General features: G+C 47.6%; 2 protein-coding genes across 3 annotated transcripts; one reads left to right on the top strand and one right to left on the bottom strand.

Annotated features, from left to right (window-relative positions):
• Positions 1 to 1,139: 1,139 nt before the first annotated feature.
• On the bottom strand, positions 1,140 to 15,948 carry LOC310888814 (ATP synthase subunit alpha, mitochondrial-like). 2 transcript variants are annotated; one of them, XM_083852412.1, is made up of 12 exons: positions 15,652 to 15,948; positions 14,579 to 14,657; positions 6,171 to 6,340; positions 5,202 to 5,375; positions 4,961 to 5,127; positions 4,670 to 4,818; positions 3,603 to 3,754; positions 3,244 to 3,468; positions 3,030 to 3,137; positions 2,335 to 2,479; positions 1,984 to 2,134; positions 1,140 to 1,347 (listed from the first exon to the last, which is right to left on the bottom strand). In XM_083852412.1, exons 1-12 carry the CDS (start codon positions 15,709 to 15,711, stop codon positions 1,266 to 1,268), a joined length of 1,662 nt encoding a protein of 553 aa, XP_083708538.1. In that variant the 5' UTR covers positions 15,712 to 15,948; the 3' UTR covers positions 1,140 to 1,265. The 2 variants fall into 2 exon arrangements, with proteins under 2 accessions (XP_083708538.1, XP_083708537.1); XM_083852411.1 differs by having other exon boundaries at positions 1,140 to 1,350; positions 15,652 to 15,814.
• Positions 15,949 to 20,308: 4,360 nt separating this feature from the next.
• Positions 20,309 to 24,523, top strand: LOC310888812 (ATP synthase subunit alpha, mitochondrial-like; the record flags this gene model as incomplete). The annotated part of the gene is made up of 9 exons (XM_083852410.1): positions 20,309 to 20,461; positions 20,536 to 20,702; positions 20,845 to 20,993; positions 21,909 to 22,060; positions 22,195 to 22,419; positions 22,526 to 22,633; positions 23,184 to 23,328; positions 23,529 to 23,679; positions 24,313 to 24,523. 9 exons carry the CDS (start codon positions 20,309 to 20,311, stop codon positions 24,395 to 24,397), a joined length of 1,335 nt encoding a protein of 444 aa, XP_083708536.1. The 3' UTR covers positions 24,398 to 24,523.
• Positions 24,524 to 24,792: the final 269 nt, after the last annotated feature.

The raw sequence follows: 24,792 nt of genomic DNA, 5'->3' as shown, positions 1-24,792 counted from the left end.
GTCTTTACGAACGCTAACACTACAACAGCCGTGCAACCCAGCCACAGCACTGCTTGGCACCACCTGCACATGGAGACAGTGTTAGTGCAGTGGCACTGGAAAGTGCAGTGAAAGAGGTACAGCAAGTACTATGTGAACAAAAAAACGCAGCACAAAGCAAACTGTTTTTCTCTAGCACATGGAAACTGCCTCCTTTTAGCAGCTCTCCTGGGTGCCTGACAGCAATCTCTCACTGTCTGCCATTCATATGATTTAGTCAGAGGCAGCCCATGCTTGCTTCCAAGAGGGCCTAGACCCTGCAGTGCTTACCCAAAATCACTACGACCCACAGGCTGTTTCTCTGCCTCGTAAGCACCACCCTGTGGCCAGCACACCCCACAGCTCCAATTGCTTCCAGCTTCCCAACTGATCCATTAACAAACGTTGTCAGCAGAGCTAAATCACGCTTGAAGCCAATGATGAAGCCAAACCTTTCCACTTCAGGTACACGCTCTAACACTGGGACCTTGTACCTCACATAAGCTCCATTTAGGGTACCAAGCAGAAAGTCAGGAATGGAACAGATGCTCTGATATTTAATCTTCCTACAAACCAGTTGTGACTGAAGCTTATTGACAGAACTGCAGCAAACCACAGAGGAAGGTAGTATTTAAATCCCTTGCAGTTAATATAACAGCTAAATATGCAGGTGTCCTGAGACACAGGGACAATCAGTTCTGAAAGCATACATTTCTGAAAGCCAGGCACCAGGAGCATGACTTAGCAGTTCTAAGAAATAGTCTGTCACAGTATTAGACTGCTAGAGGGTAAGAATACTGTAAGGTGTTAGCTACCACCCATGCCAAGACAGCTCGACAGCTTCCACAGGTGTATGCCTTCCTCTGACATCAGCTGTCTAGCAAAAACAATAAAAGCAACAAGAGCAACCCTCAGTTGTCATGATGGGAACTGCAGTCAGCCACAGAATCCCACCACTACCCCTCCCAGGTTTTATACAGGGAGTTTGATCTACTCAACAGTCAAACGCACCCTGGTTTTTCAGAGTTCCTTTAGCAAGCATGTGTCCAGGGAAGTTGTGCACATGTGTAGTTAGAGCAGCTAGCCAAAAAAACAGTAATTGAGAACAGAATATCCAAGTCTTTTTACATGTAAACTTTTATTTTCAGTGAGATCTGTACATTCAAGTCGCACATACTTTTAAGTCTTTGATGGAGCTGGAGCACGTGACCACAAAAAACACCTCATCTGCTTGAATGGTTAAGAGTTTATGCCTCGAAAGTAGCCAGGAAATTTGTGACTATTTCCTTCAACTTCGCTTCTGTCTGGTCAGAGATCTTCCCTTCGGTCCTGCTGAAACAGAGTTTAATTAAGCTTCTGACACAGAAATGAATGTACGGTTAATTCCCAAGTAGAAAAAAAACAAAAACAAACACTTTACTAACACAACATCCCTTCTCCTCAAGAAGAGTTAGTCCTGTTAAGAACTAAGGTTTGTCAACAAATACTCTCAGAACAGAGCCTTGCTGAACTGGGTACAGCTACGCCACAGAGGTGGAATGCACAGATCTGACTCAGGACAAAGCAAGCTAGAACCAGGTCACAGGACAAGACCACAAAAATACTCAAATCCCAACAGTCAGCTCAATAACAAGGCAGCAAGCAGCACTTAATCTACAGTATTCTAATAACTCACAGCTATCAAAATCATGCCAACTCACTGCCTGAAGTGATTTCAATTTCAGATTACAGGACAAGCATGCAAATAGGTTCATTTTAAGCATCAGCTGGATTTTCTGAGTAAAAACTGCAGACAAGATGCTGAGCTCTGGATAACAGTGCAAGGGCAGCAGGCAGGCTGATTTAACCTCCAGTCAGAGGCAGCAGAAGGCCTGATGTTCAAGGATACACTAGCTTCACGGTTCAGTGACCATTATCTGTGCTCCAGCTCTCACCCCTGGGATGAGCTAAGATAAATTATTATACCTGATCGTAGAGAGGAGGGCCTGGTGCTGGCTCAGTACATGAGCTAGGAAAGCACTCTCAAATTTAGTGATTTTGCTGGGCTCCAGCTTGTCCAAGTGACCTCTTACACCAGCATAGATAACTGCAACCTGTTCCTCAATAGCCATGGGAACTGCATGAAAGAAAACATTTGTACCATCAGCAACTCTTGTGTCAGGATACATCAGTATCAGAGAGTCTCTCTGAAGATCAGCTGTATTTATGCAAGTCAAGCCTGCATTTACAATACCCAAAGGATAGCTTCATGCTGCCACGAAGACCAACACAACAGACTAAGAGGGAATGCAGGCACGTTACACCCAAGACACTCACCGTACTGTCCTTGTTTGAGGAGCTCTGTCAGACGCACACCACGATTCAGCAACTGCTGTGTGGCAGCATCCAGATCAGACCCAAACTGAGCGAAGGCAGCTACTTCACGGTATTGAGCCAATTCCAGCTTCATGGTACCTGCCACCTACAATAAAAGGTAAGGTCACACTGAGTTTCACTAGTTTTTAAATGAATCTAGTTGTCTGTGGGTCATCTTCAGCTGACAGTTGTCACAAGTCAGCTAAATAGGTGATTAATCACATTTCTAAGAAATCCCACACTGTCTGGCCATAACTTGTTATTCCTCCCTGAAAGTATCACAATTGATACATCTAACTTGTATCTGGATTAAAAAGTGTGGTGTTAAGATAGCATTCTTTGTATCCAGCTAGATCAGCACCCAGTTCAGCATAATTAAACTGACTATTTTTGACTGGTTTTGACTAGTCAAACATCTCTACACAGATACTCTTTCCCTCTACTCCCCACGCCCTGCTTCCTGCCAGCATGTGACAGAAATATCACAGATCCCACAAGTTTGTTCTTTGAGAATTTTCTGAAGTTATTTCATAATACTAAGGAAGTTCTGAAGAACTTAATTCCCTTTGTATTCATGACTCCGTAAAGAGTGAAATGGGTTGGACAGCCTGCACACTACTCATCTCTGATGACAGAAGCTATCATTCCATGCTTACTTGCTTCATAGCCCTGGTCTGAGCAGCAGAACCCACACGGGACACGGACAGACCAACGTTGATGGCTGGACGGATACCTTTGTAGAACAGCTCGGTTTCCAAGAAGATCTACGGGAGAAATTTGTTTTATTATCCTGGCTAGAAGCTCAGAAGCCTCCTTCAGACATACCAGTACATCTGTGTAACTTACTGGCAGACGAAGAGTAAGCCCTACCTGTCCATCAGTGATGGAGATGACGTTGGTTGGAATGTAAGCAGACACATCACCAGCCTGAGTTTCAATGACAGGCAGGGCAGTCAGAGAGCCGCCTCCAAAGGAATCATTCATTTTGGCCGCTCTCTCCAGCAGGCGGGAGTGCAGGTAGAACACGTCACCTGGGTAGGCTTCACGACCAGGTGGACGGCGCAGCAGCAAAGACATTTGACGGTAGGCAACAGCCTGTGCAGAAGCATAAAGAAAGCTCTCAGATTTCAGTAGCTCGTTTAAAATTTGGAATTTTTAAGCCTAAGGTGATCTTACAGCTATAAGCATCAATGCTGGACTATGAGGCCTATAAAGCAATGTTTCCTGACCTGCTTGGATAAGTCATCATAGATGATCAATGCATGCTTTCCGCTGTCTCTGAAGTACTCCCCCATGGAGCAGCCTGAATAGGGAGCCAGATACTGAAGGGGCGCAGCGTCAGATGCTGTGGCAGACACCACAATAGTGTACTTCATGGCACCTGGAAAGAATTTGAGACTCGTCACCTTAAGTACATTACCTTATCATGCCAGTAATCAGCAAATGCAACATGCATACCAAGTGCTAGTTGCTGAAGTAAACCCAGGCAGTATCACTAGTTACAGGAAAGAACAACAGATATTAACCTATCAGTTAGCTTGACTAACTCAGGAAATTTCAAGAACAAGTTTACGGCAGCTATTGTCTAGCACTCACAGATTATTTTTCATTTAAAGTGAGGCTTAAACTTTGACTAAGACACCCTTGGGCTCTAGAAGAGAGAGATCTGGAAGTCTGATTTCTTAGCTTTTACAAGAAGGCGCTACACTGCTTCACAGTCCAAAACAAATTGCCACTAAAATACCTTTTTTTTCCTACTAGGTATGATTCTGCTTGACCAGCAGGCAAGAGGTAAGGTGCTTAATTTCTTCTAAGCTCTGTTATATATGCAGCTTTTTTGTCAGACAAATTACTGTTTCTGAAAAGATTCTATCACATAATGGATTATGTTTGGGCAGTAAAGTCTCTTCACCAAGCTTTAAATTGTCATTCACACTGACTTGTGCACAAATGAAGCAAACGCCAAGTCCATAAAAATACTTGCGGGCCACAGCTTATAATCAGGCCTGCCTGACTGCCAAGAGGAAACTCCCCCAACTCTGATGAAAAAAACATGAAGGATAATGTTTTTAGAAGCAATTCAACAGTTTCAGGGCATCATACTTCATTGGATTAGAAAAGTAGTAAAAAGGTGTCCCATCCCTGACGATAACTGTAAAAACTTGTCCAGAAAAACAAGTAATTTTTTCATCTAATGAGAAAAGAATTTTGTCTGTACTTTCAATTAGGAGAGTTCATAGCATTATAATAAGAACAGGATGTCCTCATTTGCCAGGCTGATGATTGAAATCTGTACCTGCATCGGTGAGCCTCTTCACCAGCTGCGCAACAGTAGATCTCTTCTGGCCAATGGCAACATAGATACAGTACAGCTTCTTTTTCTCATCTGTTCCATCATTAAATCGTTTCTGGTTGATTATCGTGTCAATTGCAATTGATGTTTTCCTGTACAACACACAGTTTGGTTAAGTTAAGCTACCCATTGTCCTCCCAACCTCCACCCAGCTGCGTTCAGGTTCGTACAGTAGAGCAGGCTGCATTCAAGTCTCTATTTATGGAAACATTTTTCTTTGGGCATTTAACTTACCCAGTCTGCCTGTCACCAATGATCAGCTCACGCTGTCCACGGCCAATTGGCACCAAACTGTCCACAGCCTTAATACCAGTCTGCATAGGTTCCCGCACAGAGATTCTGGGAATGATGCCAGGGGCCTTTAAGCCAACTCTCCTACGTGTCTTAGATGTAATAGGACCCTTAAAAGAGAGAAAAAACCCTGTTGCAGTCTGCATCACACAGGAGAAAGCTTTATGCTTAGCATTACACTGACCTTCCCATCAATGGGATTGCCTAGGGCATCTACTACACGGCCCAGCAGCTCTTCCCCAACAGGAACATCCACAATGGCACCAGTCCTCTTCACGACATCCCCTTCCTTGATCAGTCTGTCGTTACCAAACACGACAATACCAACATTGTCGGGCTCCAAGTTCAAGGACATTCCCTATGACAAAGATCATGCTAACATGAGAAAAATGATACCAACGTCTATGGTAAATTCTTGATGCTTTAATATTGATGCAATTAGTCTCCAGTGTGAAATATGGGACACTGTCAACAATTATCAATGTTCTGCTTACATCCAAATCATAGAATATCCTGAGCTGGAAGGGACCCACAAGGATCAAGTCCAATGCACTTATCTTCTCCCATACTGGTGACAGAACCTGCCTAAGCCTTCAGTTTACTACATAATTATACTTGCAGCAATCATTCCTCTCCCAAATAAAACCAGAAAGGATAAGTAGGCTTCAAATACATTTCTCTTGCCAAGGAATTAACAAGGGAACTGGCTTATCTGCCTCAGGCAAGCCAGAGCATTAACAATGCTGGAAGAGATGCTGCAGTAGTCTCAGGGAACAGTCAGCTTTTTAACTCTAGTCTACCCTTAGCAGAATCCCTAACTACCCTACTAGCAGAATCACAGAAGCCTGCCTAAAACCAAAGAAAACAAAATCCTGTGCCAAATTAGCTCTTAACACTTCCTAGAGGAAGGTAAATAAAGCTCAAGTGTTGGCCAAGAACAAGATAACGATACCAAAAGCAAAGTATTACAAATTCAAAGAATATTTGCTTTCTGTAGTATTTGACTAGTAGTCAACTAGTTACTACATATTAAAATTACAATGAAGTCTGTAAAATCTCCATATGGGTAAGTCCATACACAGTCTCAGATTCTCCTTTAAAAAGGTCATCTGTTCATTTCAATGATAAACAAACTGCTTTAGTGAAAGCTCACCTTCAGCCCAGAAGAAAACTCAACCATTTCTTCTGCTTGGACATTTCTTAGGCCATACACACGGGCAATACCATCACCAATTGAGAGCACACGGCCAGTCTCCTCAAGTTCAGCAGAGGTATCAGCTCCCAAAATACGTTCCTCAAGAATAGAGGATACCTCAGCAGTGCCTAGAAGATATTTCAAACCAGATTTAGCGAATTAAGGCACAGTATAAATTCAATAAGCCTGTCTTTAATTCACAAGCCAAGGTACCCTCTCCCAGGTATACCGTAAGTTCTAGCAGGGAATGTTCTTCCTTACATATGATGCAGAAGGTAAGTAACAGTTTCTGTACTCACAGCCAATAAAAGCAATTTCAGCTCATCACTGAACCAACTTCAATCAAAACACTGATGGCTGTTTAGTTTTGCCACTGATTTCCTTCAGTATGTCCTACACTGTAAGCAATCCCTCCCTCTGGAGAGCCATTAGACTTCACTCAGAAAGCACAGACATTCCCTCTCTGCAGGCAGTGCATTTACTTAGACTAGATGCATGAAAACATCAACTCATTTGTAACCCAGCGTATTCTAAAGACACTTAATGTTTACAGAACAAATTGCTCAATATAAGCTATAACCATGTATATTCTATCTTCCTCCAATTTGGCAGTATGCCTCCAACAACTTTTTATTTCCTCAGCTAGGAAACAGTAAGCAACATAGTGAAACTTATTTCCTAGTAATACCTTTACTTAGCCTAAACCACATCAAAAATCGTACATGAACTGTGGGAAAGGAATTCGCAGAGAGCTATGCGCTGTTTCACACGTCCCTGAATTAGAGATAATGAGGAAAACAGCGGTAGAACCAAAAACTTGAGCAAGGTCGAGATAAAGTAAATTGGCTACAGTGTTAAAGAGGAGCTCTGGGGAGTGGCCAATTGCTGGCTGGCTCGAGGCGCGTGTCTGAGGGTCTCTAACCAATTGTATGATAGATTCGGGCATGTGGACAGCGCGTGGGGCTACAGGGAAAGTATATGTAGTAGTGGAAAAGGGCAATAAAGGTCCTGCTGTTGAAGAGCCATCAGGAGTCCGTGTCTTGCATCCCTTCAAATGGTGACCCTGATGTGATAGGGGAGGAGCAGCGCTGCATGAGCGTCTGAAGGGAACCCAGCCAAACAAGTCAAGCTTGCAGCTGGACTGCAGCTTCAGCCCTGGGACATCACCTGAAGGACAGGTGAGCAGCTGGGCATTAATCATGGGAGCTAGCCTTTCGGCAGAGGAAGAGGCTATAGTGGAACTACTAGCGCAACTCCTAATAGACAGGGGGAGTAAAATATGATCCATTTAAGATAAAGCTATTATTGAAATTTTTGTGAAAACAAGGGTTCCTCCCAATGGCTTCCACAGTATTTGATGTAAAAACCTGGGACCAAGCTGGGGAAAAAGTATGGGAAGCAGTGTCCAGTGGGGATACTAATGCTGCTGAGGGGATGACTACGTGGCGGCTGGTGACAGAGACTTTAAGATCGTGGCAGGCAGAAAAGGAAGTACAGAATGCCGCTGCCCAGGCAATAACAGCAGCCGAACCGAGATCAGAGCCTGCAAGGTCACCAGAGCAGTGCAATTTGATAGACCTGGGGGATGACAAGGAAGAGGGCCGCGGACCGCTGCCGCAGAGCCCCTCCTCGCTGACTCCCTCGGCTCCCGCCTTGCCTACCCCGATAATGCCTCCCTGGGGGCCCGAGCTTTCGATCCGCGGGAACGATGGGAGCTGGTGCGCCGGGAAGCGCTAAAGGACGGGGACTCGGTAGGAATAGCTTTCCCGGTGCAGGTGCGAACCTGTAGTGGGTTTACATGGCAAGGTTTTAGTAGCAGGGGGCCATAGGGGTGGCTTCTGTGAGAAGGATCTAGAAGCTGCCCCATGTTTGGTAAGGGCCCCACTGCTGACCAGAGCTGAGCCAATAAGCGATGTTGTTTTGCGCCTCTCTGAGAGCATATTTAAGATGGGAAAAACACGCTGCACCACATACACCAGCTGAGAGAGTGAGAGGAGTGAGGAACAGCCTTGCAGGCACCAAGGTCAGTGAAGAAGGAGGGGGAGAGGTGCTCCAGGCGCCAGAGCAGAAGTCCCCTGCGGCCTGTGGTGAGGACCATGGTGAAGCAGGCTGTCCCCCTGCAGCCCATGGAGTACCACAGTGGAGCAGGGTTCCACGCTGCAGCCCGTGGAGGAGACCACGGTGGAGCAGGTGGACCTGCACCGACGGAGACTGGGGCCTGTGGAAGACCCCTGCCAGAGCAGATTCCGGGCCAGACCTGTTCCTGTGGAGAGGAGACCACGCAGGAGCAGGTGACCTGGCAGGAGCTGCTGCCCGTGGGGGATCCAGGTTGGAGCAGTTTGCTCCTGAGGGATGGACCCCGTGGTACGGACCCATATCTGGAGCAGTTCTTGAAGAGCTGCTGCCTGTGGGCAGCCCACGTCGGATCAGTTCAGCAAGGACTGCATCCCGTGGGAGGGACCCCACAGCACAGGGGACAAGAGTGACCGAGAAGGAGCGGCGGAGAAGAAGCGCTGTAGACTGACCATAACCCCTGTTCCCCCGTGCCATTCGGGGGGAGGAGGTGGAAGAGGGTGGATGGGGGGGAAGGTACTTTTGGTTTCTTTCCTTCTCTAGCTTGTTAGTAATAAGCAATAAATCTTACTATGTCCCTATGCTGAGTCTGTTTTGCCCCTCACGATAATTACTGTGCGATCTCCTCGTCCTTATCTCAACCCTTGAGCCCTTTTCATCATATATTATCCCCGTTCCTCTTTCAGGAGGGGGAGTGAGAGAGCGGTTGTGGTGGAGCTCGGCCGCCCACCCGAGTAAAACCACCACAGACCCAACGGTCCAAATGAATATAATGCCTTCCACTGGGACCTAATTAAAGAATTCAGAAAGACTGTGACTCCATATGGATTACACGCACCATTTACTCAGTCACTGTTAGAAAATGTTATGACTGGTCAATTGTTGGTGCCGTACGATTGCCACCAGCGCCGCCGCCCACCCACCCCACCGCCGGCTGCTGCGTTTCTCCGGTTTGGGCGCCCATTTGCACGCACCGGGCGCTGCCATGTTCCACCTGCTGCTGCGCCCAGGCCCGCAGCCCCGCGGGCCCCCGCTCTGTCCACCCTGCGAGGCCGGGCAGAGCTGCACACCACCCGCGCTCCGCAACAGCCCGTGCAGCCGCAAGCTGGTACTTGCCACTAGGGTACTGAGAGAACTGGCGGAGGAGCTGGCCGAGCCGCTTTCCATCATTTATCGGCAGTCCTGGCTATCGGGGGAGGTCCCGGTTGACTGGCGGCTAGCCAATGTGACGCCCATCTATAAGAAGGGCCGCAGGGCAGACCCGGGGAACTATAGGCCTGTCAGTTTGACCTCAGTGCCGGGGAAGCTCATGGAGCAGATTATCTTGAGGGTCATCACGCGGCACTTGCAGGGCAAGCAGGCGATCAGGCCCAGTCAGCATGGGTTTATGAAAGGCAGGTCCTGCTTGACGAACCTGATCTCCTTCTATGACAAAGTGACGCGCTTGGTGGATGAGGGAAAGGCTGTGGACGTGGTCTACCTTGACCTCAGTAAGGCTTTTGACACCGTTCCCCACAACATTCTCCTCAAGAAACTGGCTGCTCGGGGCTTGGACTGGCGTACGCTTCGCTGGGTTAGAAACTGGCTGGATGGCCGGGCCCAGAGAGTTGTGGTGAATGGAGTCAAATCTGGTTGGAGGCCGGTCACTAGTGGAGTCCCCCAGGGCTCGGTACTGGGGCCGGTCCTCTTTAATATCTTTATTGATGATCTGGATGAGGGCGTCCAGTGCACCCTCAGTAAGTTTGCAGATGACACCAAGCTAAGTGCGTGTGTCGATCTGCTCGAGGGCAGGAAGGCTCTGCAGGAGGATCTGCATAGGCTGGAGCGATGGGCTGAGGTCAACTGCATGAAGTTCAACAAGGCCAAGTGCCGGGTCCTGCACCTGGGCTGCAACAACCCCAAGCAGAGCTACAGGCTGGGAGATGAGTGGCTGGAAAGCTGCCTGGCCGAGAAGGACCTGGGAGTATTGGTGGATAGTCGGCTGAATATGAGCCAGCAGTGTGCCCAGGTGGCCAAGAAGGCCAACGGCATCCTGGCCTGTATAAGAAGCAGTGTGGCCAGCAGGTCGAGGGAAGTGATTGTGCCCCTGTACTCGGCTCTGGTGAGGCCGCACCTCGAGTACTGTGTTCAGTTTTGGGCCCCTCGCTACAGGAAGGACATGGACGTGCTCGAGCGAGTCCAGAGAAGGGCGACCAAGCTTGTGAGGGGTCTGGAGAACAAGTCTTACGAGGAGCGGCTGAGGGAGCTGGGCTTGTTCAGCCTGGAGAAGAGGAGGCTCAGGGGCGACCTCATCGCTCTCTACAGTTACCTGAAAGGAGGCTGTAGAGAGGTGGGGGTTGGTCTATTCTCCCACGTGCCTGGTGACAGGACGAGGGGGAATGGGCTAAAGTTGCGACAGGGGAGTTTTAGGTTGGATGTTAGGAAGTACTTCTTTACCGAAAGGGTTATTAAGCATTGGAACGGGCTGCCCAGGGAGGTGGTGGAGTCACCATCCCTGGAGGTCTTTAAAAGACGTTTAGATGTAGAGCTTAGGGATATGGTTTAGTGGAGTACTTAGTGTTAGGTCGGAGGTTGGACTCGATGATCTTGAGGTCTCTTCCAACCTAGAAAAATCTGTGAATCTGTGAATCTGTGAAAGCACCGCCCCTGCATCCCCCCCCCCGGCCCCTCTGCTGGCACTGCGGGCCACCAACAGAAGCTCAGCCAAGGATGTGGGTGGATCCCCTGAAGAGGCAGCCACAGATCTCAGCAGTGAACACGCACTCAATAAATCCCAGCAGCTGAAAAAAGTTTTTAAAGAATATGGTGCTGTAGGGGTTTCATTCCATGTTGGAATTTCATTAGTATCTCTAGGAACCTTCTACCTGGCTGCGTCAAGTGGTGTGGATATGACTGCAGTTCTCTTCAAACTTGGTTTCAGTGAATCATCGCTGCAATCTAAAGGGCTGCTGGTACAAGCGCATTGGTGTTGGCATATGCTATTCACAAATTGTTTGCTCCAGTACGAATAATTTGTGTGCCAGCGATACAGATGGCAATGTTTAACAACAGGAAAATGTTACATTGTTCCTTATCCAGCTAAATTAGACGGCTAAGTACCTAAACATGCTTTCTCACAAACCACCGTGTCCCCTGCTCACCACCTTCGGGTTTTTCCAACTAAAACAAGAGTTGCTGTTGTAACATCACAATTTGCGTGAATAACAATCTGTGTAGCTCAAAAGATTACACTGTTTCTCTCTCAGGGTAGAATATTTGCATTGTGCCAAATGCTAGTAGATATTTTCATATATTTTCTATGCTCTGTGATACCTTAATATATGCAGATTTTCAGACTTGTGTCCTCTTGTGTTAAAGATAAAAACCATAAATGATGGAGGAATTACATTGTGAATGTGTCTTAGGCTGTTAAATATTTGTTTTTCAGATTTTTTTTAAAATGTATGTATTTAAGTAAATTTGTTAGCATATTTTTGACAATTTATGTTCATAAATGTTTTGAAGTAATTGTTTCAGGGAAAGTATCTGTGCTGCACTCCAAATAAAAATGTGTTAAATAAAAGAGAAAAAAGGAAAAAAAAGGAAAAAAAAGACAAAAAAAAGAAAAAGCCTAGTACCTTTGAATATTGTATCGGACTCGCAATATGCTGTAAGTGTCGCTCAGCACATTGAGAGGGCACATTTGAGACATATCCCAAAGGAAAACTTGTTTCTAAAATTTAAAGACCTGTTATTTTTGGTAGAGCAGCAAGTGCACCCAAATTGTATTATTCTTATGTGGAGCCACACCATGTTACCTTGGTATTTTTGCAGAGGGTAATGCATGCGCTGACTAGCTAACTAATATGACCCTGACTGCCCTGGTGCCTAAGGTGCTGGAGCAAGCACGGTTATCCCATGCCTTTTTCCATCGATCCGCCAAAGCCTTGGCAAAACAATTCACTATATCGATCACTGACGCCAAATTGATTGTCCAAACATGTCCTGACTGTCAACAACATGTTTCAACCCAGTCTTTAATGGTAAACCATAGAGGTCTACGGTCCTTACAGTTATGGCAGACTGACATCACGCATATTCCAGAATTTGGTCGCTTGAAATATGTTCACGTATCGGTAGACACTTTCTCTCATGCTATTTGGGCGACAGTTGCGGAGGTTGAAACTATTCGCCATGTCCAGGCTCACTTCCGTGTCGCTTTCGCAGCGCTAGGAATCCCAAAGGAAATAAAAACCAACAGTGGCCCCGCCTATGGTAGTCACTGCCTTCAAACCTTTTTTCAAACTTGGGGTATCTGACACATCACAGGCATTCCTCATTCCCCCACGGGTCAAGCCATTGTAGAGCGCACACATCGCACCTTGAAAACACTGCTAAATAAACAAAAAGGGGGAGACACCCAGGAAACACCACAGAACAGGTTGGGAAAGGCACTTCATGTAACGAATCACCCATCGTTACCCTTTCCTCACAAAGAGGTACCGCCCATAATAAAACATTACAAAAACATGAATTCCACCCTGTCACAGGTACCACAATCAGAGCAGGCCTTAGTAATAGTAAAAAATTTAAATACAGGTCTTTGGAAGGGACCCCAGCCTCTAATAACTTGGGGTCGAGGGTATGCTTGTGTCTCCGCAGGTCACGGACCAAGGTGGGTACCAGCAAGGGGGGTAAGGCCATGGTTGGCCTCCTCCTCACAATCGCCGCTGTCATCGGTTATTGCCAGCCCTGGGTCTCCATCCAACCACGCCGCAACATCTGGGTCACCCTCGCCAACATGACAGGACAAGAAGCGATGTGCCTGTCCCTGGCTAGTGCTAACGACCCATTCACGAAATGTCTGGTGGGGAACCCAGCAGATAACAAAGACTGGACTGTCTACTTGCCGCAAGCACCCCTAGAGCCACAGGAATTAGATATCCTGGGATGTGAAACAGCAACAGCATGTGTAAGGTTTAATTGCTCAGGCAAAAAAACAAATCATGGAACAAATGGTCAACGCCACACTTGCTCCTTATTGCAATGCATCTCTTTGCTGTAGTTCTACAAAACTATAATAGCATCCTTCCTTGCGCCAGGAGCCGCTCGGCTGTGGGATCGACTGTGGCATGGACGCCCCTAGGTGCACCCCAAGCATTTTCCTCGGAGGGGTCTCCACTCTCAGCTGCTCACCGCGGGAGTAGACAAGGACCTCCTGAAGCCGCGGACAAATTATTTTAAGTGATATTTTCTTGTGGTATGAATGAGAAGTGCAAGAGGCCTCTTTGCATGATTGTGCTGTGCGAGTGAGAAACAGCATCGCTGCGAAGCAACATCCCTAGCGCTTAGTGGCTTGTTGACTGATGTAGATTCTAGTAGGCACGCTACTTTACAATCGTAATTCTGCATGTGATTTTCACCCTGTTGCTTATTGTACCTTGCTTATTGCAATGTCTGCGGTGATTGATAGAAAAATCTATAGAAAGCATTTGGTTGATTGAAAATAAAAAAGGGGGAATTGTGGGAAAGGAATTCGCAGGTGGCTTTGTGCTGTTTCACATGTCCCTGAATTAGAGATAATGAGGAAACAAGAGGTAGAAACAAAAACTTGAGCAAGGTCGAGATAAAGTAAATTGGCTACAGTGTTAAAGATGAGCTTTGGGCAGCGGCCAATTGCTGGCTGGCTTGAGGCGCGTGTCTAAGGGTCTCTAACCAATTTTATGATAGATTTGGGCACGTGGACAGCATGTGGGGCTATGGGGAAAATATATGTAGCAATGAAAAAGGGCAATAAAGTTCCTGTTCAAGAACCATCAGCAGTCCGTGCCTTGCATCCCTTCAATGAACTGCTACCAAAACACAGCTATGCAGTGCTGCTGCCTTCTTAAGATGCTAGCAGCACAGGAGTTATAATTAAGGACACAAGGTCAAACTCAAGCAGGCAAGAGAAAGCCATCCTTTCCCTAATGTTGCCAACAAGCAGACAGGAAATTGGAATTTGAGTCATTTTTCAGATAGTTCTGCAGGACTGAAAGACTGAATTGGATATTTGGGAGGCAAATAAGCTGAGTAAGACAGCTGACATGTGACCACTCCATTGGTTTGGACATACTTTGAACAATTATTAAAGTTAAGTCTGACAGATGTGACCGTGTAACTGATATTTTACTTCCCAACACTAGCAGTACATAAGCATCCTCAAATGTTTTGTCTGCTGACACGCACCTCACACTCCAAGTTCAAATTACCTTGCCTGACTGATCAAGGTCTTAAACAGTACTCTTATAATAAAGGCCTTTCTTCCAACTCACCGGTTTTCTGGAAACATGTTTTGGAAGCATGGATGTTTCTTGTGACAACAAATGCTGCACCCAGGGTGTTTCTGGAAATCTAAAATAAGCAATTGTTTCAATAAGCGAAGCCTCTTAATCACACCAAATACAATATTTTAAAGAGAGACTACAGTAAAATTTCTCAGTATGAGGTTAGATATTTAGTGTCTCCATTTTGAATTGAGCTTCAAAGCTCTGTATTCACAGTTACAAAACCGAACCCAACGTGAATAAACAACCACGGGTACTAAAAGAAACTGCTGTAAATCACTCGCTGCATTCTTCTGCATAGCCCTTATGTTGCACTGCCACCACCACAGCATTGCAGCAGCTCCCACAGCAGCACCTCCTCTCATCTGCCACCATTCCCCATGGCATCAAGAAGTCAGGGCACAAATAAATCAGTGAAGACCTCATGCATCTGCACAAGGGGAAAAATAAGGTTATGTCTTCTGAGGATTGACCTTTCTTAGTAAAGCCTAAGGGCAAAATTTCTGAAGCACGGCTAAAATATATATGATTGCACAAAAGAAAAAGTTGTGATAACGAATGTATTAAACTGTTGTTATATATCCTAAAGCTCACAGTGCAGATCTGCAGCAGTATTAATACAGTTTCTCTGAAATCCCATGAAGGCCTCCGCATTCACCTTCACAAGGGACACAGGTTGAAGACGGACCCTGACAGCTCCCTGCACCCTTTGTGGTGCCCCCCCTGCAGGGCTGCGCACAGCAAACCCCCCAGCCCCACCGGGACGCAGCCGCTTTCACCCCCCCACCGGGCCAATTTTCACCTTCAGCGAAGGGCACGGCGCCCCCTACCCCCTGTCCCCATTCCCCAAACCAACACATCCTCAGCAGGGCCCGGTTCCCTGGGTGCTAAGGCAATCCCCCCTCACCCCATACCAGACCCCCGGGGGCCGCATGCCGACCCCCGGCCGGGCTGAGGAGGCCGCGGCCCCTCAATGTCACCGCGGCCCCCAAGATGGCGGCGGCCGCCCTCCCCTCAGCCCTCCTCAGGCGCCCACTGGGCGGAGCAGAAGGCAAACTCACCAGGCCAGCATACCGCGGCAAAGAGCGGGCGAGGGTGGCAGCCAGACGGGCTGACAGCATAGTGGCGGCAGTTGAAGCAGACAGGATGAAGCTGCCGGTCCTGCGCTCTCTCCACAAAATGGCGGCGCTGCGCTCTGCCCCGATGGGCGGTGAGGCCACGCCTGGGGTGGAGAGGGGGCCCAGGCCACTCCCCCGGCCTCTCAGCCTTCCTCGCGCGTGTCTGTAAAAACAGAGAGAAATGGGGTGTTTAGAAAAATAGCTGTTATGGCAGGTGCCCTTGAAATGGCCCTGGGTGGGTGGGTGGGTGGGTGAAAGGGGCGGGGAGGGAGCGTGGGGGGCTGGGGGCTTTGCCCCTCTTCTGGGGGTTGTGGCTGTTGGTGCTCCTCTTATAGCAGCTTCTGGAGGTTGAACACAAGGCAGAAAACTGCTTATATCTCCCCTGCACTCTGGAAAGTGGGCGGAAGGGCCATAGTGTGCAGTGCTTTGCTGGTCTTAGTGATCTGACAAAGCAGCTTATTTATTTCTTTGCCCATCTCTTGCTAAAACACCTGTATCCTAATGATTCGTGGAAGAACTCTACAATTCAAAGCAAATGAGTTATAAAGTAGGTATGTGGTTTATTTTGGTGCTGGGCACGTGTGGGATAGCTTCCCAAAGGCATGCGCACCCCAACAGGGCAACTTGCCTTGGTTCTATGCGGTAAAGAATTACATATGCATTAACTTTCCCAATACGCCTATATGTATGCATAACCTATCCCCACTTTGTATTAAAATTAGCTCCAAGAAGTCATTTCCATAAACTCCTCCCATCTGCGCACAGGTGAGTCCACAGGTGCAGTGCCTTCTGGTGGTGGTTGTCGGGGGGGGGGGGGGGGGGGGGGGGGGGGGGGGTCCTGGGGATGAAGTCCGATAACTCCTCTTTGTCACCACTAGTTGACCTTTGTACAGACTCAGCTGCTCCTTGGCTCTTGTCCAAACCACAAGGTCGGTCTCAGCTGGTTTTTGAGACAGGTTCCCCATTTTTGTCAGGAAACATCCTCTGTGAGGGGCCCCGAGACTCCTTGTTTCGGTTAATTTGCACAGTAGTAAGCAAAGACACTCAGCAACATCTACTTTTAATGCGATTAAGCAAGCCCCCATTCTTCCATTCCTGGCTTTAATAATAACGATTGTTTTATTTAGAAATCATTACTGTGATTAAGCAAGCCCCCATTCTTCTATCCCTGGCTTCACTAAAAGGTGACCCCACAGCTGCTTGGGTGCTGTCAGCAGTGCTATATGGCAGCAGCACAGTGCCTGGCTGCCAAGCCTGTAGGTGGGGAGGTGCAGGGGCCTCCTGCTGCCCACCTGTGGGGACTGGCACCCAGCGGGTCCCCCAGGCGAGGCTGGGTGCCAGAGGTTGGGCAGCACTCTTCGTCAGGACAGTGGCCTTGGAATCATGCAGGAGTTTGGTAAAGCGCAGCTCCCAGCAGGCCTTTGCAGGAATTGTAAATGTTCAGCAAAAAGAGCACAACTTTTTAATGTAAGCATTGATACGCAAGCTATTTGGTTTTTAATTTTTGCCCTTTAGTTTAAAAAGATTATTATAAAAGACTGGGCGACCTCGCTTCCTAGGGCGAGGAAGCCGACCCCACGCCTCAAGACTGCCTCCACCAAGAAAGACAGAAGGGTGATCGTAGTAGGCGACTCCCTTCTCAGGGGAACGGAGGGCCCTATTTGTCGACCTGACCCTACCCATAGGGAAGTCTGCTGCCTCCCTGGGGCCAGGGTCAGGGACGTTGCCAGGAAGCTTCCCAACCTGGTCCGCCCCTCTGACTACTACCCTCTTTTGATAGTCCAGGCTGGCAGTGATGATATTGATGAGAGAAGCCTGAAGGCTATCAAACGGGACTTTAGGGGACTGGGACGGTTAGTGGCTGGAGCGGGAATACAGGTGGTGTTTTCATCTATCCCTGCAGTAGCAGGGAGGGGTACCGAGAGGACACGGAAAGCCCACCTGATTAACACGTGGCTCAGAGGCTGGTGCCAACACAGAAATCTTGGGTTTTTTGACCACGGGGCGCTTTACTTGGCACCCGGCCTGATGGCCGCAGACGGGTCCCTGTCTCTAAGGGGAAAACGGATCCTAGCCCAGGAGCTAGCAGGGCTCGTTGAGAGGGCTTTAAACTAGGAAAGAAGGGGGATGGGGCTGAAAGAAGGCTTGTTGGAGCTGTGCCAGGGGGAACAATGGCAGAGCTGGGGAAGATGGCAATGGCCCAGCTGAAGTGCATCTACACTAATGCACACAGCATGGGCAACAAACAGGATGAGCTGGAAGCCATCGTGCAGCGGGAAGGCTATGACTTGGTTGCCATCACAGAAACGTGGTGGGACCACTCTCATGACTGGAGTGCTGCAATGTCTGGCTATAGGCTCTTCAGAAGGGACAGGCAGCACAGAAGGGGTGGCGGTGTGGCTCTTTATATTAGAGAGTGTTTTGATGTTGAGGAACTTGAGGCTGGGAATGATAAGGTTGAGTCTCTATGGGTTAGGATCAGCTAGAAGGCCAACAAGGCAAGCATCCTGGTGGGAGTCTGTTATAGACCGCCGAACCAGGATGAGGAGACGGATGAGGAGTTCTACAGGCAGCTGGCAGAAGCCGCAAAATCGTCAGCGCTTGTTCTCGTGGGGGACTTCAACTTCCCAGACATATCCTGGAAGCACAACACATCCCAGAGAAAGCAGTCTAGGAGGTTTCTGGAGAGCGTGGAAGATAGCTTCCTGATGCAGCTGGTTAGAGAGCCTACCAGGGGAGGTGCCCCGCTAGACCTTCTGTTCACGAACAGTGACGGACTGGTGGGAGATGTGGTGGTTGGGAGCTGTCCTGGGCAGAGTGACCACGAAATGGTTCAGTTCTCTATTCTTGGCGAAGTCAGGAAGGGGACCAGTAAAACTGCTGTCTTGGACTTCCGGAGGGCTGACTTTGAGCTGTTCAGGACACTGGTTGGCAGAGTCCCTTGGGAGGAGGTTCTGAAGGGCAAAGGAGTCCAGGAAGGCTGGGCGCTCCTCAAGAAGGAAATCTTAACGGCTCAGGAGCGGTCTGTCCCCACGTGCCCAAAGACGAGCCGACGCGGAACTAGACCGGCCTGGCTGAGCAGAGAGTTGTGGCTCGAGCTTAGGAGAAAAAGGAGGGTTTATAATCTTTGGAAAAGAGGGCGGGCTACTCAGGAGGACTATAAGGATGTTGCGAGGCTGTGCAGGGACAAAATTAGAAAGGCCAAAGCTCATCTGGAGCTCAATCTGGCTACTGCCGTTAAAGATAACAAAAAACGTTTTTACAAATACATCAACACCAAAAGGAGGACTAAGGAGAATCTCCATCCTTTACTGGATGTGGGGGGAAACTTAGTTACAAAAGATGAGGAAAAGGCTGAGGTGCTCAATGCTTTCTTTGCCTCAGTCTTTAGCGGCAAGACCGGTTGTTCTCTGGATACCTGGTACCCTGAGCTGGTGGAAGGGGATGGGGAGCAGGATGTGGCCCTCGCTATCCATGAGGAAATGGTTGGCGACCTGCTACGGAGCTTGGATGTACGCAAGTCGATGGGGCCGGATGGGATCCACCCGAGGGTACTGAGCGAACTGGCGGAGGAGCTGGCCAAGCCGCTTTCCATCATTTATCGGCAGTCCTGGCTATCAGGGGAGGTTCCAGTCGACTGGCGGCTAGCAAACGTGATGCCCATCTACAAGAAGGGCCGGAGGGTAGACCCGGGGAACTATAGGCCTGTTAGTTTGACCTCAGTGCCAGGGAAGCTCATGGAGCAGATTATCTTGAGTGTCATCACACGGCGCTTGCAGGGCAACCAGGCGATCAGGCCCAGTCAGCATGGGTTTATGAAAGGTAGGTCCTGCTTGACGAACCTGACGCCTTCTATGACCAAGTGACGCGCTTGGTGGATGAGGGGAAGGCTGTGGATGTGGTCTACCTTGACTTCAGTAAGGCTTTTGACACCGTTTCCCACAACATTCTCCTCAAGAAACTGGCTGCTCGTGGCTTGGACTGGCGTACACTTTGTTGGGTTAAAAACTGGCTGGATGGCCGGGCCCAAAGAGTTGTGGTGAATGGAGCCAAATCCAGTTGGAGGCCGGTCACTAGTGGAGTCCCCCAGGGCTCAGTGCTGGGGCCGGTCCTCTTTAATATCTTTATCGATGACCTGGATGAGGGGATCGAGTGCACCCTCAGTAAGTTTGCAGATGACACCAAGCTAAGTGCGTGTGTCGATCTGCTCGAGGGAATGAAGGCTCTGCAGGAGGATCTGGATAGGCTGGACCGATGGGCTGAGGTCAACTGCATGAAGTTCAACAAGGCCAAGTGCCGGGTCCTGCATCTGGGGCGTAACAACCCCAAGCAGCGCTACAGGCTGGGAGATGAGTGGCTGGAAAGCTGCCTGGCGGAGAAGGACCTGGGAGTACTGGTTGATAGTCGGCTGAATATGAGCCAGCAGTGTGCTCAGGTGGCCAAGAAGGCCAACAGCATCCTGGCTTGCATAAGAAGCAGTGTGGCCAGCAGGTCTAGGGAGGTGATTGTCTCCCTGTACTCGGCTCTGGTGAGGCCGCACCTTGAGTACTGTGTCCAGTTTTGGGCCCCTCGCTACAAGAAGGACATGGAGGTGCTCGAGATGTCCAATGTTGGTGTTGTCGTGTTTGGTAACGACAGACTGATCGAGGAAGGGGATGTCGTGAAGAGGACTGGTGCCATTGTGGATGTTCCTGTTGGGGAAGAGCTGCTGGGCCGTGTAGTAGATGCCCTAGGCAATCCCATTGATGGGAAGGTCAGTGTAATGCTAAGCATAAAGCTTTCTCCTGTGTGATGCAGACTGCAACAGGGTTTTTTCTCTCTTTTAAGGGTCCTATTACATCTAAGACACGTAGGAGAGTTGGCTTAAAGGCCCCTGGCATCATTCCCAGAATCTCTGTGCGGGAACCTATGCAGACTGGTATTAAGGCTGTGGACAGTTTGGTGCCAATTGGCCGTGGACAGCGTGAGCTGATCATTGGTGACAGGCAGACTGGGTAAGTTAAATGCCCAAAGAAAAATGTTTCCATAAATAGAGACTTGAATGCAGCCTGCTCTACTGTACGAACCTGAACGCAGCTGGGTGGAGGTTGGGAGGACAATGGGTAGCTTAACTTAACCAAACTGTGTGTTGTACAGGAAAACATCAATTGCAATTGACACGATAATCAACCAGAAACGATTTAATGATGGAACAGATGAGAAAAAGAAGCTGTACTGTATCTATGTTGCCATTGGCCAGAAGAGATCTACTGTTGCGCAGCTGGTGAAGAGGCTCACCGATGCAGGTACAGATTTCAATCATCAGCCTGGCAAATGAGGACATCCTGTTCTTATTATAATGCTATGAACTCTCCTAATTGAAAGTACAGACAAAATTCTTTTCTCATTAGATGAAAAAATTACTTGTTTTTCTGGACAAGTTTTTACAGTTATCGTCAGGGATGGGACACCTTTTTACTACTTTTCTAATCCAATGAAGTATGATGCCCTGAAACTGTTGAATTGCTTCTAAAAACATTATCCTTCATGTTTTTTTCATCAGAGTTGGGGGAGTTTCCTCTTGGCAGTCAGGCAGGCCTGATTATAAGCTGTGGCCCGCAAGTATTTTTATGGACTTGGCGTTTGCTTCATTTGTGCACAAGTCAGTGTGAATGACAATTTAAAGCTTGGTGAAGAGACTTTACTGCCCAAACATAATCCATTATGTGATAGAATCTTTTCAGAAACAGTAATTTGTCTGACAAAAAAGCTGCATATATAACAGAGCTTAGAAGAAATTAAGCACCTTACCTCTTGCCTGCTGGTCAAGCAGAATCATACCTAGTAGGAAAAAAAAGGTATTTTAGTGGCAATTTGTTTTGGACTGTGAAGCAGTGTAGCGCCTTCTTGTAAAAGCTAAGAAATCAGACTTCCAGATCTCTCTCTTCTAGAGCCCAAGGGTGTCTTAGTCAAAGTTTAAGCCTCACTTTAAATGAAAAATAATCTGTGAGTGCTAGACAATAGCTGCCGTAAACTTGTTCTTGAAATTTCCTGAGTTAGTCAAGCTAACTGATAGGTTAATATCTGTTGTTCTTTCCTGTAACTAGTGATACTGCCTGGGTTTACTTCAGCAACTAGCACTTGGTATGCATGTTGCATTTGCTGATTACTGGCATGATAAGGTAATGTACTTAAGGTGACGAGTCTCAAATTCTTTCCAGGTGCCATGAAGTACACTATTGTGGTGTCTGCCACAGCATCTGACGCTGCGCCCCTTCAGTATCTGGCTCCCTATTCAGGCTGCTCCATGGGGGAGTACTTCAGAGACAGCGGAAAGCATGCATTGATCATCTATGATGACTTATCCAAGCAGGTCAGGAAACATTGCTTTATAGGCCTCATAGTCCAGCATTGATGCTTATAGCTGTAAGATCACCTTAGGCTTAAAAATTCCAAATTTTAAACGAGCTACTGAAATCTGAGAGCTTTCTTTATGCTTCTGCACAGGCTGTTGCCTACCGTCAAATGTCTTTGCTGCTGCGCCGTCCACCTGGTCGTGAAGCCTACCCAGGTGACGTGTTCTACCTGCACTCCCGCCTGCTGGAGAGAGCGGCCAAAATGAATGATTCCTTTGGAGGCGGCTCTCTGACTGCCCTGCCTGTCATTGAAACTCAGGCTGGTGATGTGTCTGCTTACATTCCAACCAACGTCATCTCCATCACTGATGGACAGGTAGGGCTTACTCTTCGTCTGCCAGTAAGTTACACAGATGTACTGGTATGTCTGAAGGAGGCTTCTGAGCTTCTAGCCAGGATAATAAAACAAATTTCTCCCGTAGATCTTCTTGGAAACCGAGCTGTTCTACAAAGGTATCCGTCCAGCCATCAACGTTGGTCTGTCCGTGTCCCGTGTGGGTTCTGCTGCTCAGACCAGGGCTATGAAGCAAGTAAGCATGGAATGATAGCTTCTGTCATCAGAGATGAGTAGTGTGCAGGCTGTCCAACCCATTTCACTCTTTACGGAGTCATGAATACAAAGGGAATTAAGTTCTTCAGAACTTCCTTAGTATTATGAAATAACTTCAGAAAATTCTCAAAGAACAAACTTGTGGGATCTGTGATATTTCTGTCACATGCTGGCAGGAAGCAGGGCGTGGGGAGTAGAGGGAAAGAGTATCTGTGTAGAGATGTTTGACTAGTCAAAACCAGTCAAAAATAGTCAGTTTAATTATGCTGAACTGGGTGCTGATCTAGCTGGATACAAAGAATGCTATCTTAACACCACACTTTTTAATCCAGATACAAGTTAGATGTATCAATTGTGATACTTTCAGGGAGGAATAACAAGTTATGGCCAGACAGTGTGGGATTTCTTAGAAATGTGATTAATCACCTATTTAGCTGACTTGTGACAACTGTCAGCTGAAGATGACCCACAGACAACTAGATTCATTTAAAAACTAGTGAAACTCAGTGTGACCTTACCTTTTATTGTAGGTGGCAGGTACCATGAAGCTGGAATTGGCTCAATACCGTGAAGTAGCTGCCTTCGCTCAGTTTGGGTCTGATCTGGATGCTGCCACACAGCAGTTGCTGAATCGTGGTGTGCGTCTGACAGAGCTCCTCAAACAAGGACAGTACGGTGAGTGTCTTGGGTGTAACGTGCCTGCATTCCCTCTTAGTCTGTTGTGTTGGTCTTCGTGGCAGCATGAAGCTATCCTTTGGGTATTGTAAATGCAGGCTTGACTTGCATAAATACAGCTGATCTTCAGAGAGACTCTCTGATACTGATGTATCCTGACACAAGAGTTGCTGATGGTACAAATGTTTTCTTTCATGCAGTTCCCATGGCTATTGAGGAACAGGTTGCAGTTATCTATGCTGGTGTAAGAGGTCACTTGGACAAGCTGGAGCCCAGCAAAATCACTAAATTTGAGAGTGCTTTCCTAGCTCATGTACTGAGCCAGCACCAGGCCCTCCTCTCTACGATCAGGTATAATAATTTATCTTAGCTCATCCCAGGGGTGAGAGCTGGAGCACAGATAATGGTCACTGAACCGTGAAGCTAGTGTATCCTTGAACATCAGGCCTTCTGCTGCCTCTGACTGGAGGTTAAATCAGCCTGCCTGCTGCCCTTGCACTGTTATCCAGAGCTCAGCATCTTGTCTGCAGTTTTTACTCAGAAAATCCAGCTGATGCTTAAAATGAACCTATTTGCATGCTTGTCCTGTAATCTGAAATTGAAATCACTTCAGGCAGTGAGTTGGCATGATTTTGATAGCTGTGAGTTATTAGAATACTGTAGATTAAGTGCTGCTTGCTGCCTTGTTATTGAGCTGACTGTTGGGATTTGAGTATTTTTGTGGTCTTGTCCTGTGACCTGGTTCTAGCTTGCTTTGTCCTGAGTCAGATCTGTGCATTCCACCTCTGTGGCGTAGCTGTACCCAGTTCAGCAAGGCTCTGTTCTGAGAGTATTTGTTGACAAACCTTAGTTCTTAACAGGACTAACTCTTCTTGAGGAGAAGGGATGTTGTGTTAGTAAAGTGTTTGTTTTTGTTTTTTTTCTACTTGGGAATTAACCGTACATTCATTTCTGTGTCAGAAGCTTAATTAAACTCTGTTTCAGCAGGACCGAAGGGAAGATCTCTGACCAGACAGAAGCGAAGTTGAAGGAAATAGTCACAAATTTCCTGGCTACTTTCGAGGCATAAACTCTTAACCATTCAAGCAGATGAGGTGTTTTTTGTGGTCACGTGCTCCAGCTCCATCAAAGACTTAAAAGTATGTGCGACTTGAATGTACAGATCTCACTGAAAATAAAAGTTTACATGTAAAAAGACTTGGATATTCTGTTCTCAATTACTGTTTTTTTGGCTAGCTGCTCTAACTACACATGTGCACAACTTCCCTGGACACATGCTTGCTAAAGGAACTCTGAAAAACCAGGGTGCGTTTGACTGTTGAGTAGATCAAACTCCCTGTATAAAACCTGGGAGGGGTAGTGGTGGGATTCTGTGGCTGACTGCAGTTCCCATCATGACAACTGAGGGTTGCTCTTGTTGCTTTTATTGTTTTTGCTAGACAGCTGATGTCAGAGGAAGGCATA

Source organism: Anser anser (assembly GCF_964211835.1).
Source record: "Anser anser genome assembly, contig: SUPER_W_unloc_1, whole genome shotgun sequence".
NCBI classification, from domain to species: Eukaryota; Metazoa; Chordata; class Aves; order Anseriformes; family Anatidae; genus Anser; species Anser anser.
The sequence above is the reverse complement of the archived record's forward strand: the minus strand, read 5'-3'. Positions and strand labels throughout refer to the sequence as shown.